This window comes from Perna viridis, chromosome 3, assembly GCF_037379345.1.
Source record: "Perna viridis isolate PV_CMFRI_1.1 ecotype Kerala chromosome 3, ASM3737934v1, whole genome shotgun sequence".
NCBI lineage: Eukaryota > Metazoa > Mollusca > Bivalvia > Mytilida > Mytilidae > Perna > Perna viridis.
The window spans coordinates 55,031,816-55,051,115 of record NC_142447.1 but is presented as its reverse complement, the minus strand read 5'-3'; the positions used below and the strand labels follow the sequence as shown (position 1 = coordinate 55,051,115).

Sequence of the window (19,300 nt, the reverse complement as noted above, 5' to 3'; positions counted from 1 at the left end):
GAGGATCAACTACTGTAGTTTTATCATTGATAGACCTCTTCCTACATGTACTATATAATCTACCTGAGCTGAGGGTCTACTACTGCAGTTTTGTCATTGATAGACCTCTTCCTACATGTACTATATAATCTACCTGAGCTGAGGGTCTACTACTGTAGTTTTGTCATTGATAGACCTCTTCCTACATGTACTATATAATTTACCTGAGCTGAGGGTCTACTACTGCAGTTTTGTCATTGATAGACCTCTTCCTACATGTACTATATAAGCTACCTGACTTGGGGATCTACTACTGTAGTTTTGTCATTGATAGACCTCTTCAATCATGTACTATATAACCTACCTGACTTGGGGGTCTACTACTGTAGTTTTGTCATTGATAGACCTCTTCCTACATGTACTATATAACCTACCTGACTTGGGGATCTACTACTGCAGTTTTGTCATTGATAGACCTCTTCCTACATGTACTATATAATCTACCTGAGCTGAGGATCAACTACTGTAATTTTATCATTGATAGACCTCTTCCTACATGTACTATATAAGCTACCTGACTTGGGGATCTACTACTGTAGTTTTGTCATTGATAGACCTCTTCCTACATGTACTATATAATCTACCTGAGCTGAGTGTCTACTACTGCAGTTTTGTCATTGATAGACCTCTTCCTACATGTACTATATAACCTACCTGACTTGGGGATCTACTACTGCAGTTTTGTCATTGATAGACCTCTTCCTACATGTACTATATAATCTACCTGAGCTGAGGGTCTACTACTGCACTTTTGTCATTGATAGACCTCTTCAATCATGTACTATGTAACCTACCTGACTTGGGGATCTACTACTGCAGTTTTGTCATTGATAGACCTCTTCCTACATGTACTATATAATCTACCTGAGCTGAGGGTCTATTACTGCAGTTTTGTCATTGATAGACCTCTTCCTACATGTACTATATAAGCTACCTGAGCTGGGGATCTACTATTGTAGTTTTATCATTGATAGACCTCTTCCTACATGTACTATGTAACATACCTGACTTGGGGATCTACTACTGCAGTTTTGTCATTGATAGACCTCTTCAATCATGTACTATATAACCGTAACTGACCTGGGGATCTACTACTGCAGTTTCGTCATTGATAGACCTCTTCCTACATGTACTATATAATCTACCTGAGCTGAGGGTCTACTACTGCAGTTTTGTCATTGATAGACCTCTTCCTACATGTACTATATAATCTACCTGAGCTGAGGATCTACTACTGCAGTTTTGTCATTGATAGACCTCTTCAATCATGTACTATGTAACCTACCTGACTTGGGGGTCTACTACTGCAGTTTTGTCATTGATAGACCTCTTCCTACATGTACTATATAATCTACCTGAGCTGAGGATCTACTACTGCAGTTTTGTCATTGATAGACCTCTTCCTACATGTACTATATAACCTACCTGACTTGGGGATCTACTACTGTAGTTTTGTCATTGATAGACCTCTTCAATCATGTACTATGTAACCTACCTGACTTGGGGGTCTACTACTGTAGTTTTGTCATTGATAGACCTCTTCCTACATGAACTATATAATCTACCTGAGCTGAGTGTCTACTACTGCAGTTTTGTCATTGATAGACCTCTTCCTATATGTACTATATAACCTACCTGAGCTGGGGATCTACTATTGTAGTTTTGTCATTGATAGACCTCTTCCTACATGTACTATATAATTTACCTGAGCTGAGGATCTACTACTGCAGTTTTGTCATTGATAGACCTCTTCCTACATGTACTATATAACCTACCTGACTTGGGGATCTACTACTGCAGTTTTGTCATTGATAGACCTCTTCCTACATGTACTATATAACCTACCTGACTTGGGGATCTACTACTGCAGTTTTGTCATTGATAGACCTCTTCCTACATGAACTATATAATCTACCTGAGCTGAGTGTCTACTACTGCAGTTTTGTCATTGATAGACCTCTTCCTATATGTACTATATAAGCTACCTGAGCTGGGGATCTACTATTGTAGTTTTGTCATTGATAGACCTCTTCCTACATGTACTATATAATTTACCTGAGCTGAGGGTCTACTACTGCAGTTTTGTCATTGATAGACCTCTTCCTACATGTACTATATAATCTACCTGAGCTGAGGGTCTACTACTGCAGTTTTGTCATTGATAGACCTCTTCCTACATGTACTATACAATCTACCTGAGCTGAGGATCTACTACTGCAGTTTTGTCATTGATAGACCTCTTCAATCATGTACTATATAAGCTACCTGAACTGAGCTTGAAGTAATCTCCTGTAGTTAAATAATGACCAATTACCATTGTACAAATACTATATAATAAACTTTATTACTACAGTTACTGCATAGCAAACCTAAGCTACGGACAACTACTGCAGTTTTGTCATTGATAGACCTCTTCCTACAAGTACTTTATAACCATAACTGACCTGAGGATCTACTACTGCAGTTTTATCATTGATAGACCTCTTCCATGATGTACTATATACTGTAAACCAACTAATGTTCTTGTTAGTAATCTTTCGTGAATTTTAGTCAATGGACTGATTCGCAAATACTAATTTTCCCGATATTGACATCACTGAAAATTAATATTCACGCATCTACAACTATCTTGTCAAATAAAATACAAATAAAAATGAGTTATCTTTCTTTGTCTTGTCATGTCTTCCTATGGCTATCCCTCCTATATGTTGGGGAACCACCATTTATTGTATAGTTAATGTTATTGACTTTGTCTTTTCAACTGCATATCGTTATTTATGGGTGAATGATTTTAATGCTATAAAACATTATTTTGTTGTATTTTTGTGAATTAAAAATAAATATTTTATATACCTATCTTACGTTTTTTCAGGTATTAAGATGAAAATTAAAATCAAAGAAAGATAACTGTATTTGATCAACCAGAAGTTGAAAATGTGATGGAAAAAATTGTACAAATGACACCCAACCTGATCAATCCAATTCCCCCGACTTGTTTGCAGATATAAACTTTCATGATTTTCACTGCCTCAGGAAAACCATGAAAGTTTATATCACGCGAAATTTCTTGGTTTGCAGTAACCTACCTGAGCTGAGGGTCTACTACTGCAGTTTTGTCATTGACAGGACCCATCCTACATGTACTTGTTGGATGATATACAGTCTGTGCAAAATGGCGTATACCACATTCAATAAATTCATCTGAGTTTTCCTTTAGATGTGAGCAGTAGTCTATCATATCATTCAGTGTAACCTCGGAAACACCTATTTTCTGTAAGGCTGGAGTTTGGGCCAACTTCTGGCATAATCTTACAGCTAAATGAAAATCAATACTTAATATATACAAACTGAAACACAAAACAGGGCTTCACATGTACCAGTAATATACATTTTTTTTTTAATTATGCATTATTTAAAGGATTGTACCATATATATAAAAAAAATCATAATTTTAATTTTCCTAAATTAAGGGAAGTATACTTATTAGCTTTGTCACTGTACATCAAAGAATATATATTATGTTTTTATTATGTGAGACTTAAAAGAGGAAAAAAAAATTATTCATTTTAACACAATAAAAAATGTGAGTAATGCACACTAACTTGATACCCTCACTGCCCAATTTGATGACATGCATTTTTTTACCGAAAATAAAGATATGGATCGAAATCTCAAATAGGAGGAGCACAATGGGAATACATATTGAAGATTCTGTAAGTTTTATTCAATTTCATTCAATGGTACAGGAGGAGTAACAGAAATGACAGGAATCCCCTGTGTCCCCATATTAACAAATTTGCGAGCAGAATAAGCAAATATGGTAGAACTCTATATCAGATGGAGACCAACTTCCTTATTTAAAGAGGAAAAGAAGTAATAGCCAACACCCACTATGAGGGACATGATGATGAATACCTGGATTTTTCCAAGAAACCAACCTGCTATGAGTACTTCAACATCTTCTTTTTTCTCCAGGTAATTAGGGTCTATAGCAGGGTAGACAAATGGGTCCTTACTTTTCAGTCTTATAACACCACGGCTCTTTGGATGGAGCAAGGTGGGGAACAAGGAAAGAGATATTTTAACATTGGATTTCAATATTTTCTCCATAGTCTGGAATAAAACGACATTTAGAATTACAAATAAATCTATTTATGTGCATGAACGAAAATATAAAATGTTATAAAGTTCTTTAATAATTTGATGAGTTGGAATAAAAAAAGTAGTATAACCAACCCAAATCAATTTTACCTTGTAGCTTTAACTATCTTATCTCAAAGAAAAAATGTGATTGCAACAAGTGACAGAAACTTCAAAACCATAATAACTCTTGGACTTTAAACCAATACACAGGTTGACAACCCTATGGATCAAACTAAGGAACTCAAGCCCCTGTGGTCTTCCTGTGATCTTCTGTGTAGAAGACTTGTTATATAATGAGTAATGAAGGGAATCAAGAATCTAGTGGAAATCAAAAGAATGTAATCAAGAAACAAAAACCAGACATGGAAAACAGACACACCCAACAAAGAACATAAAATAACCAAAATAATACATACAAAGTAACAAAAGTAAATGAGCAACTTGAACTCCACTAAAAACTGGTACATAAACCAGGTGCACTGGTAGGGTAAGTGTCCTCTGCTTTTCTAAAAAAAAAACCACCAAGTTGCTCTTAAAAAGTCAAGTCCAGGGTAGAGAAAAAGAAAACTATGACACATTAAACAAATCAGCTTTCAAGGTGCAGATAGATACACCGTAACCATTAACAAGTTCGTGATGACAACCATAAAACTTCTGTAGTGATGACTTCAATCTTGTAGCATTGTAGCAACATAACCCTGTTCCAGAAGCCTAATTGTAAGAAATCTAGCGTGATACAAAAAGTCTGCATAGTTATGGTAAGCTCTGGCATAATGTACGAGTTTTGATATGAAAACTCCACACACAGGTGCTGAAGGGATGTTGCCACATATGTGATAAAAGTTGACAATTCTGAATGAAAAGTCATTGCTTTTGTCATACAGTTTGGTCAATAGATTTCCTTTACCATCGATTTCAAAGTGTAGGTCAAGATATGAGGCTGACTTCACAGTGTCTGTAGTATCCTTTATCTCAGGTTCTTTGGATGGATGACTAAGATGCTCTCTATTGATGAAATGATTCTAGTTTCAGGGATTTGATATATCACATCTATCAATATAATCATTTGGGCATTTACAGATACAGCATGATACAACTCTGGATTGGATTGTAATTAAATACTTAACACAGCAAAAGTATCTAATCAGATTATAAAGAACTCTTAAAATGTGTGATATATAACTACTTCATTTAAGAAAATACTTATTTTTTACCCCTTTTTCTGTAATCATAAGAGTTAAGGGATGCCAACAACAACAATGATGACAAAGATGAAGATAGGATGATACATTATACAACTCCAATCTTTTTTCAATTGTATAAAAACCATTTGTTTTGGCCTCTTTCTGACCCTAATTTCTAATCATAGGTATAATAATAACCCAAAAAATCAATCTCAATATAATCTTTACAGCAAGGAACTTTGTGGTTCACTTTCATAATGATTCATACACTTATACATTTCGAGTTATAACCCAAAAATTGATAGCAACTTTACATTTGATGTATGAAACCTTGTTTTGAAATTTATCACCATCCCAACATGTGTTTAAGTTACCACATGAAAACTGAAATAACAACCCTATACCATTATTTATATGACACCAACATTTTTGTGGTTATAAAGTTTAAAATCCAGTTCCTTACAAATGAGAATGAGGATAGCTCTGTTTACCGTGTGATTCATGTTATTAGTGTTCATCTTCTCAAGTAATTTCACATCAGTTTCAACACTAACAAAGTGTATCTGTATATCAGGATAGGATGATTTATCTCCCTTTGGTGAATGTACAAACAAAGAACCTTCCAGTGCTGTTGACGTCAAAAATCCTACAAAAAGTAAAAAAGCAATAAGGAGAATTAACCAGCAATATAAAAAGAAACAGATTATAACCATTAATGAAGCCATGAGATGGTGTAAACAAACATTAAGTTTGTACAAAATGAATGTGTAGATCGATCATCATTTGTATTTTTATTTTGTACACATTATATACTCCTGAATAGAGCTACATAGTAGAGAGGTCCAAAAATAGAAAACGAATATTAAAGAATCTGATACACTATGATTCCAAAACAATGCAATATGAAATGCCAGATCAAAGTTTGATCCAATTTAAGCAGGTTTAAGACTAATTGGTGATATATACTTAGGTTTTTTCAGATGTGCTTTTTTCGGTTTCATCTGTCTCATATAAGTTTGTATACAAAATCCTTGGTCAAATTATAATGTTGACATAATCAGTTAAAAAATACACTAATTTTTTACAATTTCATTTCGGTGTCCTAATTAATCAAACTCCTGGCCATGATTATCTGCAAACTCTTTATCTCAAATGTCAATATTTTGAAGGCTAAACTGGCCAACTCAGAAGAATTAACCTGACCATGCAGACACTTTGTTCAATTACAAACCTCAGAAACCTAGAATTACTTCTATTGATACTTAATGCTTACATGAAATGTCACTTACTAATTATAGCCAGAATTACTAACATAAAAGCTTATACTAAATCTTGAACATAACAGTTGGTTATTGTTACATGAACTCCGAAGAGATAATTACAGATATGTTAATAAACATCTCTCCTTCCCTCTTTTGTCTAACCTGGATTTGACTTTTCATAGGCAACTTGGCAGGGGTTTCTAGAAAAGCAGAGGATGCTTACCCTACAAGTTCACCTGGTCCATGCTCCCAGTTTTTAGTGGAGTCGGAGTTGCTCATTTGTTTTTGTTACTTTGTATGTATGATTTTAGTTACTTTATGTTCTTTGTTGTGTATGTCTTATTCCCATGTCTGGTCTTTGTCCCTGGGTTGCTTTCTTTTGATTACCACTACAACCTTGGTTCCCTTGATTACTCTTTGATTACCACTATAACCTTGGTTCCCTTGATTACTTTTTGATTACTGCTATAACCTTGGTTCCCTTGATTACTCTTTTAAAACTTGAATATGTTAATACTGTTACCTTTTCCAAGTAAGAAGTACTTTAATACTGATAGAATACTAGAGGCTTTATCTACATCTATTCCATAAGAAACATTGGTTTTAAGGGAGTATCCAACAAACATATGGTCTTGTAAATGTTCTCCAACAGGAAGGTCCACTACCACTGGTATCTTAAATAATACATTACTGTGAGCAAAAAGCATTACCTCCAATACCCTATGTTCACAAACACAGTTTAATTCAGATGAACACATCTTAATGTAAAGATAGCAAATGGATCAGACAAAATAACACCAATATAAGCTTACATTGTCTTCTCCATAATGATAAAGCTTAACAAAAATAATACACATACAAACTTACATCAACAAGAAATGTAAACACATATTTTAAATTAAATATCTATACATCAATCAAAGACAATCGAATACAGCTGTATTTTACACCTTACATAGTAATGAATAGATGCTGTGTTTAAAAGAAAATAGGAATGCACCATAAAACTAAAATTCATCTGTGAATCTGTGAGTTTTATATCAGGTGTATCCATGTGTGAGTTTTTAATCAAGTGCATCTGTTTGTGAGTTTTAAAACATGTGAATCTGTGAATGAGTTTAAAATCATGTGTATTTGTGTGTAATTTTTAAATAATGTGAATCTGTGAGTGAGTTTAAAATCATGTGTATTTGTGCCTGATTTTTAAATCTTGTGTATCTGTGTGCGAGTTATAAAACATGTCTTTTTGTGTGTGACTTATAAATCATGTGTATTTAAATGTGATTTTTAAATCATGTGTATCTGTGTATCAATTACACATTGTTTTACAAGGATCTTTACAACCTTACATTCATTTCCTTGAGATGTTGTTTAGGGCCTATTCCAGAAAGCATCAGTAACTGTGGCGAGTTCACACTACCACCCGATACTACCACTTCCTTTTCAGCCATTATATTCATCTTTCTGCCATCTTTTACTACTTCAATACCTATAGCTCTTTTGTTTTCTATCAAAATCTAAACAATAATATACATAATGGAAGGACATTAAGGAGCACACTCACATACCTCATGCACCCATATATAGAACACAGATCTTGTGTATTACAGGTGTCAGTTACTGATCTTTGAAATCTTTTACCTTGCCCTTTCCCTTTTGCTCCAATGATCACTATATACCTCCTAGTATAAAAACTCTATGAGGGTTAATTTAATGACAATAAAAGGCAACTTGAAAAAAGTACTGATACATGTATCAACAAGTAAATCAACCACAAAAATTCTCAGAGAAATATTGAACATTATCATTGATATTGAACAACCTTAGATCAAATTTGATATAAAAAAAAGTACAGGATACAGTGTCACTATACCTTTGTGACCATGGTATGAACACTAATGTGTAAGTTTTCTCTGTGCATCACTGGTCTGAGATATGCTTTGGCTGTACTCCATCTTTGCCCATTTTTTACTGAAGCTTGCATCTTGCAAAATCCTAACAGTGAAAAAAGATATGTAACACTTTCTTACACCTGTATAAATCAGTTTTAACAAAACCCTCATTACCATTAGTTCTGCTTTCTAATCATTCTAACTTAAATACATTTAAAAAGAGAGGACAAAGCCCTTATAACAGAAATCAATATGAATTTAACATTGACTATAGAAGCAGTGATTTTAGTCTGATAGATGTTAACCTGTACCATTACAGAGTAACGGTGTTTACTAGTTTCCTATACTTAACAAGAACAAAATATTTATCTGTTTATAGCACACATCATAATTTTGTTAATTTTTGAAGAAAATAATAATTAGTTGATGTAGATTTTCCTACAGGTTACACACCACTAACATAACATCAGGATTTACTCTCATTCTACTCTTATCTGTCAAGATGTATTACACTAAGCAAAAAAACACACGAAATTTTATATTAGCAAAACATTTGATGATGTTTAACACCAGAAGTTGTTATTACTTGGGTATCACTGATGACTTTTTTTCTTAGTTTCAAAACAATTAAGCTGAAAATAATCGGAGGGTTCATAGGTATGATATAAGCCATAAGGTTCTACTTTAGGTCCTATGTTGTTTTTGATATTCATTACTGATTCTCTTAAAGAATTGAACAGTAGTATCAAAGGACAAAACAAGTAATTATACCACCTAAAATAACCCTCTCCTCGCATTCATCACATTTCTGATATGCAAAGAATTGATCACTGAGCTTAGAGGTGACTTGTTACATTAAATCAAAGCCAAATAATTGAATTCATGGTGATATTATGGGGTCTGTTTCCATGATTTTAAATGAAAAATGATTTCCAGAAATGGTCACTTATTTATCATCTAGAATCAATTATCAAATGTTCATAATACTTCAATATCAATGGCCTTCAAAATAAACATCAAGTAATTTGATGATAAAAAGAGTGAATGTCAGACCATGGTCATTGAAGGATAAAAAGAAGTTGTTAGCCTATCCTAGAAACTAGAAAAGTATTATGTGGAAATATGTCCAACTAACACAACTAAGCTGAACATTTTCATCAAGTACTTAGAAATATTCTGGTAACTGAAGTAAGTCTAATTTTGATTACTGTAATCCAATTTATTTTTGTGGATACTTTTTTCCATGTTTTTGTCGGTAACTTCAATTTCACCGTGACTTATTTTTACAAATCATAAGTGGATGCAAAAATTTTTAAATAGTAAATATGCATCAGTCAGTGATTTATGAATCCATGCCAATTATAAGGGCAGATATTGTCCTAAAATCAGAATAAATCTTTTAATTAATCATTATCATTGAACCAGTAACATACAAAAATCTATAATTTTAAAATTAACCCAAGGCGTAGTTTAACTTGAACATAATAGTTAAACATTCTTCTTGTACAAATTATAGACATTCAAAATGTTAATATGACGATTTCTTTTGAAAAAGAAAACTACTATTACCAATGAGTAAAGCAAAAGTTTGGAGAGTCTCCTACAAAATCTGAATGTGGAGAATGACAATGATACAGCAGAAACTATAGATAACTTAGCTGTCAAAGATATTATCTTACCTTGTCTTTGAAGGCTGACAAAGACATCAAAGACATCAATTTTCCAGTATATAGCCAAAACACACACAGTGATTCATTCAGGCAGTCACAAAGATCAAAGAACAAAAAAACATAATCCTTTCCGGATGGGTGAGGAGTGGAATGTTATGCCCAAGCCATGATAAATAAATCCCAAATCAATTGGCGCTTGTGTTTTTACAACAACTGAAACCTGGTGAACTATAAGTGTGTTTTGATAGTAATGACACTTTTATTGCCTTTAATATCAATAATTATGATAATAAAAGATTTCATGTTAACACTGCATATCAATGTACAAAATACTGAATTATTAAAATGATCATGAAATAGAAATTATTCACAACAATTTATTTTTTGTGATTTTTCTGTCCTTGTGAAAATCACGAAAATTAATCTCTCCTGAAAATTACTTGGTGTACAGTAGTAACTAATTATTTTACATTGATTTTCCCATAATACAAATTAGATACAAACTTTCATAAAATTCATTTTAGGGGTAAGTGTGTCCTCTATACACTTTGTTTGCCTTGGGGTATACAAAGAAAATCAACAATTGGCATTGTTACTATAAATATAACAAATATGTATCCATAAAGAACATTTGAACATATAAAGACAAGAAATTGATAGTTGCTTACCTAACATATCTTTCCCATTACAATCAACTGTTTTGTAGCCTGCTTCTTCAGACGCTGTCATATAAATATCTCTAAGGTCAGTAACATGTGATTCTGATACTGTCTGGTAACCCTCTTTACCATGGTAACCTGTAATACAGATACTGTCTGATAACCCCCTTTACTATGGTAACCTGCAATACAGATACTGTCTGGTAACCCCCTTTACTATGGTAACCTGCAATACAGATACTGTCTGGTAACCCCCTTTACCATGGTAACCTGTAATACAGATACTGTCTGATAACCCTCTTTACCATGGTAACCTGTAATACAGATACTGTCTGGTAACCCCCTTTACCATGGTAACCTGTAATACAGACACTGTCTGGTAACCCCCTTTACCATGGTAACCTGTAATACAGATACTGTCTGATAACCCTCTTTACCATGGTAACCTGTAATACAGATACTGTCTGGTAACCCCCTTTACCATGGTAACCTGCAATACAGATACTGTCTGGTAACCCCCTTTACCATGGTAACCTGTAATACAGATACTGTCTGATAACCCTCTTTACCATGGTAACCTGTAATACAGATACTGTCTGGTAACCCCCTTTACCATGGTAACCTGTAATACAGACACTGTCTGGTAACCCCCTTTACCATGGTAACCTATAATACAGATACTGTCTGATAACCCCCTTTACTATGGTAACCTGTAATACAGACACTGTCTGGTAACCCCCTTTACCATGGTAACCTATAATACAGACACTGTCTGATAACCCCCTTTACCATGGTAACCTGTAATACAGACACTGTCTGGTAACCCCCTTTACCATGGTAACCTGTAATACAGCAATTCTATAGGAAATCCTTAACACTACTGGGTATCCTGAAAAGCATCAATTGTAAGGATCAAATATTGTAAAGTGGACAAAAGATGGGCAATCATTTATATCAATTTGTTCTATGACCTCTGAAACCATTGTGGCTGTAATAATTCTGTACTACTTCCTTCCCTACAGTTTTCTTGTTACTTTTACAGATAAGGTAAAAAACTACAGCTGGTTTTATCTGATCATTTTGTCTGGAAACATTTTTCACTGAAAAATGCTCATTAAAAGTTAAATTTTCATAAGTTTCTTTTTATTTTATTGATATTATTCTTCATCACAATATCAAATAAATTAAATCCTCAATAAAAATATCTGCCCAAGGTTGAATAAAAATAGTTAACTCTTTAAAATTGCATCGCTTATATTAAGTCATATGAGAACACCAGTTATCAATTGCTTGATATCTGTCTAAATTCATTAATTGATATATTTAAACAAGAGTTTGATTTTATTGGGAGGTCCAAATGTACAATTTAAAAATAATCAATCCATACATTAAAAAAATCTCTAATTGCCACAGCACCAGAATATCTAAGGGCTTCAACCCTTAAAATTGATGTACTTTTTTATAATTAAATTCAAATTGAGATACTTTTTATCTCTAAAATGTGTCCCTTGACTTTTACACATTTATATTATCTCAATGGTATGTTCAAAGGTTGTAGATTTTATAAATGACAATACATTGGTACTACATGTACCACTAATCAGGTACATATGTGCTAAAAGATTAGATCAATTTCATAACTATTATCTTTTTTATCTTCATTGTGATCTAGTTTTTATCTTCTATCAAGTAAAATAATACATGTACATGTATACATAAAGATATGACTTAGTATGTATCCCTGTTCATTTTTTTTATCAATTGCAAGCTTGCAACAATGTTTTTAAAAAATCCCAGAATAATCATTTTGAGATCATACTTATATTAAAAATTGCCAAATGCTTGTGAAGTGGACACAGTACTGTATTCTGTTCCCAATATCAATAATTAAAAACAATGTATCAGTGATGCTTTGGAAAGTTTTAATGGAAAATGGAGCTACAAGCCAGAAACTTGACCAAATATGCAAAAACACTACTTCTTACATTATTTTTTGAAAGAGATAAATCAACAACTTAAATATTTCAACCATAAATACCTATTGTATAATGACAACTTTTGACAAATATTTAGCATGTCTCCAAATAGAAATACCATCTGCAATCTCACAATTTCATATGACATTAAGTTGCAATGATAGGATACTTTACAGTGTTATTTTGACATTTAAATGTAACAGCTAGTAAATCAACTCTAGATTTAGTCATCTTTTGAACACAAAAAAAATGTCAATAAGCCTTTAAGTGGGTATGCTAAAATTTTAAGTGAATAATAGGGTTGGATATTGGTGTAAAAGAAATATACCAGCTTGTAACTTACATTGAATTACAATTAATCCAATGAATGTTTTTACCATAATGCTAATAGCTTCTGTTTATATACAGTCTGAACTGTAAAGGTGTCAATACTAACTACCATATCTTTTACTATATATCTGGTTATTTGTATGAATAGACCCCTAGAATGGATGTTTATCATTATCTCTAACAACAATTCTAGTTAATAGATAATGGTATGCTGCAACATTTCCTTTCTCCATAATGTTCAAATTCAAATCTTTCCAGTTCAGAAATATAACAAAATGATGAAATCAATGAATGCTTGCCTGTGTTAGGGGTTATAGGTATCACAAGTATATACCTGAAGCAGACAGGTCACACACAATAGAAGCCAAATTTTGTGACAAATTTCTTTCTTCGTTTTACTTTATTATTTGATCTTTCTTATAATTTCATTTTTATTTCAAAACTGGACAGTTCTTATATAGATACCTAGAACAGTGAGCAGTATTTGGTTTCAAAGGAGAAGACAAATTGTTTACAAAATAAAACCAATGTAAAAAGTTGAAACACATATAAAATAAATCATTTACAAATATACTGCTAATAAGATAATGATGATGATGATTGTGATAGTTTAAAAACTATTTTGAATACTTTTTAAACCCTGTCACCTACAGTTTCTAATAATAATTGTTACCAGAATCCATATATTCTTCCATAGTAAAGTCCTCAGCTTTTATAAAATAAGGCAGAACATCTTTATAACTCCAGCCTTCACAACCTTCCTTAGCCCATTCATTGTAGTCATGGCGACTACCTCTGATGTAAACCATATTGTTTAAGTTACTGGTACCGCCTAAAATCTTCCCACGAGGCCAATAAGATCTCTAAAAAGAGTTATTGTGGAACAATTAGCCACTGTTTAATAGAAACTAGTGCATATCATAATATAATATACATTCCACAATATAATATCAATAGTCCTAGCATCTGGTGTGATAGACATGTCAGGTCACTTATACCTAGAACCTGACCTGATGGATATGTCAGGTCACTTATACCTAGAGCCTGGAGTGATGGACATGTCAGGTCACTTATACCTAGAACCTGGCCTGATGGATATGTCAGGTCACTTATACCTAGAGCCTGACCTGATGGATATGTCAGGTCACTTATACCTAGAGCCTGGAGTGATGGACATGTCAGGTCACTTATACCTAGAGCCTGGAGTGATGGACATGTCAGGTCACTTATACCTAGAGCCTGGAGTGATGGACATGTCAGGTCACTTATACCTAGAACCTGGTCTGATGGACATGTCAGGTCACTTATACCTAGAACCTGACCTGATGGACATGTCAGGTCACTTATACCTAGAGCCTGGCCTGATGGACATGTCAGGTCACTTATACCTAGAACCTGACCTGATGGACATGTCAGGTCACTTATACCTAGAGCCTGGAGTGATGGACATGTCAGGTCACTTATACCTAGAACCTGACCTGATGGACATGTCAGGTCACTTATACCTAGAGCCTGGCCTGATGGACATGTCAGGTCACTTATACCTAGAACCTGACCTGATGGACATGTCAGGTCACTTATACCTAGAACCTGACCTGATGGACATGTCAGGTCACTTATACCTAGAGCCTGGAGTGATGGACATGTCAGGTCACTTATACCTAGAGCCTGGAGTGATGGACATGTCAGGTCACTTATACCTAGAGCCTGACCTGATGGACATGTCAGGTCACTTACACCTAGAGCCTGGAGTGATGGATATGTAAGGTCACTTATACCTAGCAAATAAGAAATTTAAGAATGTAATACAGCTGAAGTATTAGTACTTGTGAGTATGTAGTTTTCTTTGCTGCCCTACCATGCATACTATTTTCTATTTTTGAAATTTACCAAGATGGAGAAAGGCAGGCCAATATTGTGTACAAAGTTTAGCCAAGGTCAAGGTAAGAAAACATAAACAATTTGTTGACCAAAACTATCTTTTTCACCATTACTGCTATACTTGTATAGAACATGTACTTGTATATCTGGCATTACAACAAGCTGAATGTATAAATTGTAAATAAAGGAAAACTTTCTAACTACCCTTTCATGCATACTCTGACAGGCATGTTTCTGAGGTTCTGTATAGTATTCCCAATCATACTGTGTCCTTTGAACACTAATGAATCCTGCTGGTATTTCAAACTCTTTAATACCTAATTCAGAACCACCTGCTTCCACCAATAAAACTCTAGAGTTCTGGTCTTCTGATAGACGATTGGCTACAACAGATCCTGCTGAACCAGCACCAACTTAAAAAAAAGATTGACATCAACTATTCATATCAGTTTAATCAAAATAATAATTAACCTCTTCACTTCATCTCTTTCTTTCTAAGTCATTTTCTCTATTGAATCATCAAGCAAAAGAAAATTCCACCAAATTTGTTTTTAGTTACGTCAGCAGTAAAAGGTATTAATATTGCCAAATGCTTCATTGAAATTAAAGCTTTGATGAGCTCGAGTCTCAAGTTATTTTGAAACATCCAATTCTTTTTAACTCAAGAAATATTGTATATATTTCATTTTTAGGGGCATTTTTGAAATGTGATCAATGCTACATTCTTTAAGTAATATAATACACATGTAAGTCAAGACCAAACGTAAATACAGCTGAATAAATCATGCTTACGTCATGATAAAAACAAAAAAACAAAAACAAAAACAAAAAATCCACACATGAATGAGCATCTAATTAATACTGATAGAATCACTAATTCATCTAGACCAGCTATCTTCAGTTTATATTGAATCTCTTCAACTACTCCTCTGTTACAGATGGTAACAGTTATATCTTTAGAAAGCATGTTGAAATCAGTTTTACCACTGTAGGTAGAAAAATAGTTTCAATCAATTATAGGCTGAAGGTGAATAGGCTTCTTCCATGAAATCTTATTGTAGAAAATGTAATTGCAAAATTACAGAGAACCTATCCTAAAATTTGATCTTTTGCCTAGTGGTTAAATTTAATCAAGTATAGACCCTTTTGTGCTAACTGTAGGACATTTGGTCAGCATGCACAGAGCATGCTCAATATACTCTTCCGCAAGGAAAATTCTTTTGTTCTACCCAAGCCCTATCTTGTGGAAGTGTATATTGAGCATGCTCATCAACTTACCACAAAAGGTTCTATTGTTAATCACATGCAATGACCACACATTTATTCTGCTCTCATTTCAACTTCTTTTGTAGAAAGTCTGGGAATGAAATTAATAAAATTTCAATATGAAATTTTCGTGAGACTCCTAAATATTTGGGATTTAATTCTGATTTGAGATGTATTAGATTATATATACACAAAACATTTGGCAATAATTTGATGAAACCGAAAGTTTGTAAACCCCATTTTCAATTAAGAATTTGAGTTTCAGATAATTTCTTTTTCTTTGAAATTCTGTTTTCCAATTTCAGAAAAAAAATAGTGTAAAAATCACAAAACATAATTTATGTTACTCAAAACTCATTCCAAAAACAAATACATATAATGCTCACTTATATATCATTTATTCAATACCTTCTTTTAAGCAACCAAATTAGATAATAAATTCATCACACATACAGGGTTTTGTAGCTCACTAAACTGACTAATTTATCAGGTATAAATACTACCTATTATGTAATGATATGAAGTATTCAGAGGCCTTGTAAGGTAAACATCAGAGGGCTGAATCACATAGAAATATCCTATTAAAGCTGAGACCAAAGGAATAACAACTGGCATCCATGTCATACACATTCTGTCTGCAAGTAAACAAAAAAGTTAAATTAACACCTAAATATGTTTGACATCACCGAGTAAATGAGGTAAAATCATTTGGTGATGTTTAACAGATTTAGATGTTTGTTTTATAGGAGAGTTCTTTGTGATGTCATCACTTACCTGTGTTTTGGTTTTGGTTGGGGAAAAATCCATTGAGTGGCATGGGGCATCAACTTTAAATCATAACTTTTTCATTTTTAAAGATAATTGAAAAATTCTTTTGGTTCCCAACATTGTAAATAAAATTCTTTTGGTTCCCAAAAATGTAAATAAAATTCTTTTTATCCATGGAATTTTTAAATAAATATTCAGTAATTAGACTATATATACATAAGATTTTAATTAAAATGTTTTACAAAAATAGAGGTTGACATATAAATATCACTACAAATTTATTTTTCAAGTAAAAGAGTTATAAATTCACATACATAATATGAATTATTTTATCTATGAAACATTTTACAGAACCAAAATTGGATTTAAAATAAAAAAGTTTTGAAAATTGGGATTCTAATCATGAAATTGTCAATTGTTTATTTAGTTGTTTATTTATGCCAACCACTTTGGCACTTAATGATATGCAAATTAGTGAATATGACACCACTAATGAGATCAATGAATTCTCCTATAGTAATGTATATAAAGCACATAAACAATTTGCAACACTGACATAATCAATGAGGAAAAGTTGGGATGGAAAATTATGCACCTATGCACCTAAATGTATGTAACCTTCAAAAGTAATTTTGAGGTTGAAGAATATCTAATGCTTTTACAGCCTCGCGAGTAGAGGAAAAAATTCACAAGATTACCTATATCTACACAACAATTTAGAATTGAAAAAGGTCTTTAATTCCTCGACATTGCAGGACATGCCTCTGGTGTGACTCTGGCAAAGTTGATAATGAAAAACACTTTGCAAGCCTAGATGAACTGTCCAGTACTTCGACTGTACTAACTTACAGCCCTAGATTAATCCTACAAGGAGGAATGACATGGCCAGTGAAAGCTATATTTTATATAGCCTAGCTGGCCGAGTGGTCTAGGGCACTGGACTGTGTGCAGGCTGTGTTGCCATAGATGTCACAGTGGTATGAGTATGTTTAAAAGCACTAAAGGATGGTAAAATTTACATTGAATATTTCCAATAACCAATATTCTTCTTCAGCATAAGACTAACAAAGTTCAAGATCAAAACATTGATTCTGAAACTGAATTACGCTGTGAGTGATTGTACCTTTATCAAAGGCATTCATAAGCAAATGATAAGGAATCTGAATGAAAACAAGATCAGGGGTGTTTTTATCAAAAACTAGAATGAATTGAATGTGAAAAACAATTAAGAAAAGTCAAATTATGGTATGTAGTACAGTGTATTGATGTATAGCATGTAGTGCTATACCAGCTTTAGACCAGGACCTAACAATGAATTATTTTTTCTCGTTAATTCCATATGGAGAAATTGTTAGTAATTTTTTCATCCAAAAGCTTTTTTTTGGCTAGTTGTGATTATGACCTTTGATCATAATAACAATGTTCTGGAGACCCTGGGTGTGTCCGGCAGATCTAAGACAGTGACTATATATATATATATATTTTGGTAGGAAAAGTCTAGGAGTTGCATTGCCCCTTGGTGCCATTTGCATGTTGGTTACCTGATAGTTAACTAATCTGCATAGAACACAAGAATGGCATTCCTGATCTTGGAACCCCTAACAAGAAATTACACTGAGGTACATGTATGATCATCCAACAAACTCATAATCTTTTTGAATTGGGCAAAGTTCCGATTTGTTATATAAAGCATCATCCCTTGGTGTCCTCAAGCAATTGGACCATCCAAAAAGTGTTCCTTCTGCTCCGGACACAAAAATATAACAATATGATATTTCACAATTTAAATAATGGCAATTTTCATTTGGGTTATTGTAATAACTGAATTCAAATAGCTGGCTGTGGTTGGAACATATATATATTTTTCCCTGCTTCATCTCTGCTGTACCTGACATCCCACAATTGTCATACTACTAGTATATTGTTCTATGTGGTAAATCAGTCATTGTAGATCTTTGTTATCTGCTTATAATATAAGTTCAATGTAAAGTGATATTATAATTTGAATACATGTAATGTATCATGCCCTCATGGGCCCATTCATATGGATAATAAAAGCTCTTTTTCTTCTTCTTCTGGAGCATTCTTATTTAATGAATAATGATGTACCTTTGATGAAACCTCCTTTTCCATCAATTTTGGGGCTTAGAAAACCAATGTGCTACACCTTAAAGTAGTTCAGGAATCATTTTGATAACAAAAAACATTTGCCTAAAATTACCCCCAAAAT

General features: G+C 33.3%; 1 protein-coding gene across 3 annotated transcripts in view; it reads right to left on the bottom strand.

The window, feature by feature from the left end:
- LOC148622963 (glucose dehydrogenase [FAD, quinone]-like) overlaps positions 1-19,300 on the bottom strand; it is a 29,452-nt gene that overhangs the window by 9,259 nt on the left and 893 nt on the right. For 2 of the 3 annotated variants that reach the window (XM_088573350.1, XM_088573352.1), the window contains exons 2-11: positions 16,806-16,937; positions 15,241-15,449; positions 13,829-14,018; positions 10,859-10,987; positions 8,502-8,623; positions 7,978-8,145; positions 7,152-7,302; positions 5,858-6,012; positions 3,978-4,152; positions 3,126-3,354 (exon numbers count right to left, since the gene is read on the bottom strand). In XM_088573350.1, coding sequence (XP_088429476.1) covers positions 3,126-3,354; positions 3,978-4,152; positions 5,858-6,012; positions 7,152-7,302; positions 7,978-8,145; positions 8,502-8,623; positions 10,859-10,987; positions 13,829-14,018; positions 15,241-15,449; positions 16,806-16,932 — 1,655 coding nt within the window. In that variant the 5' untranslated portion in view covers positions 16,933-16,937. Of the gene's footprint in view, positions 1-3,125; positions 3,355-3,977; positions 4,153-5,857; positions 6,013-7,151; positions 7,303-7,977; positions 8,146-8,501; positions 8,624-10,858; positions 10,988-13,828; positions 14,019-15,240; positions 15,450-16,314; positions 16,394-16,805; positions 16,941-19,300 lie in introns of those variants that run through there. The other variant, XM_088573353.1, reaches the window with a different exon arrangement.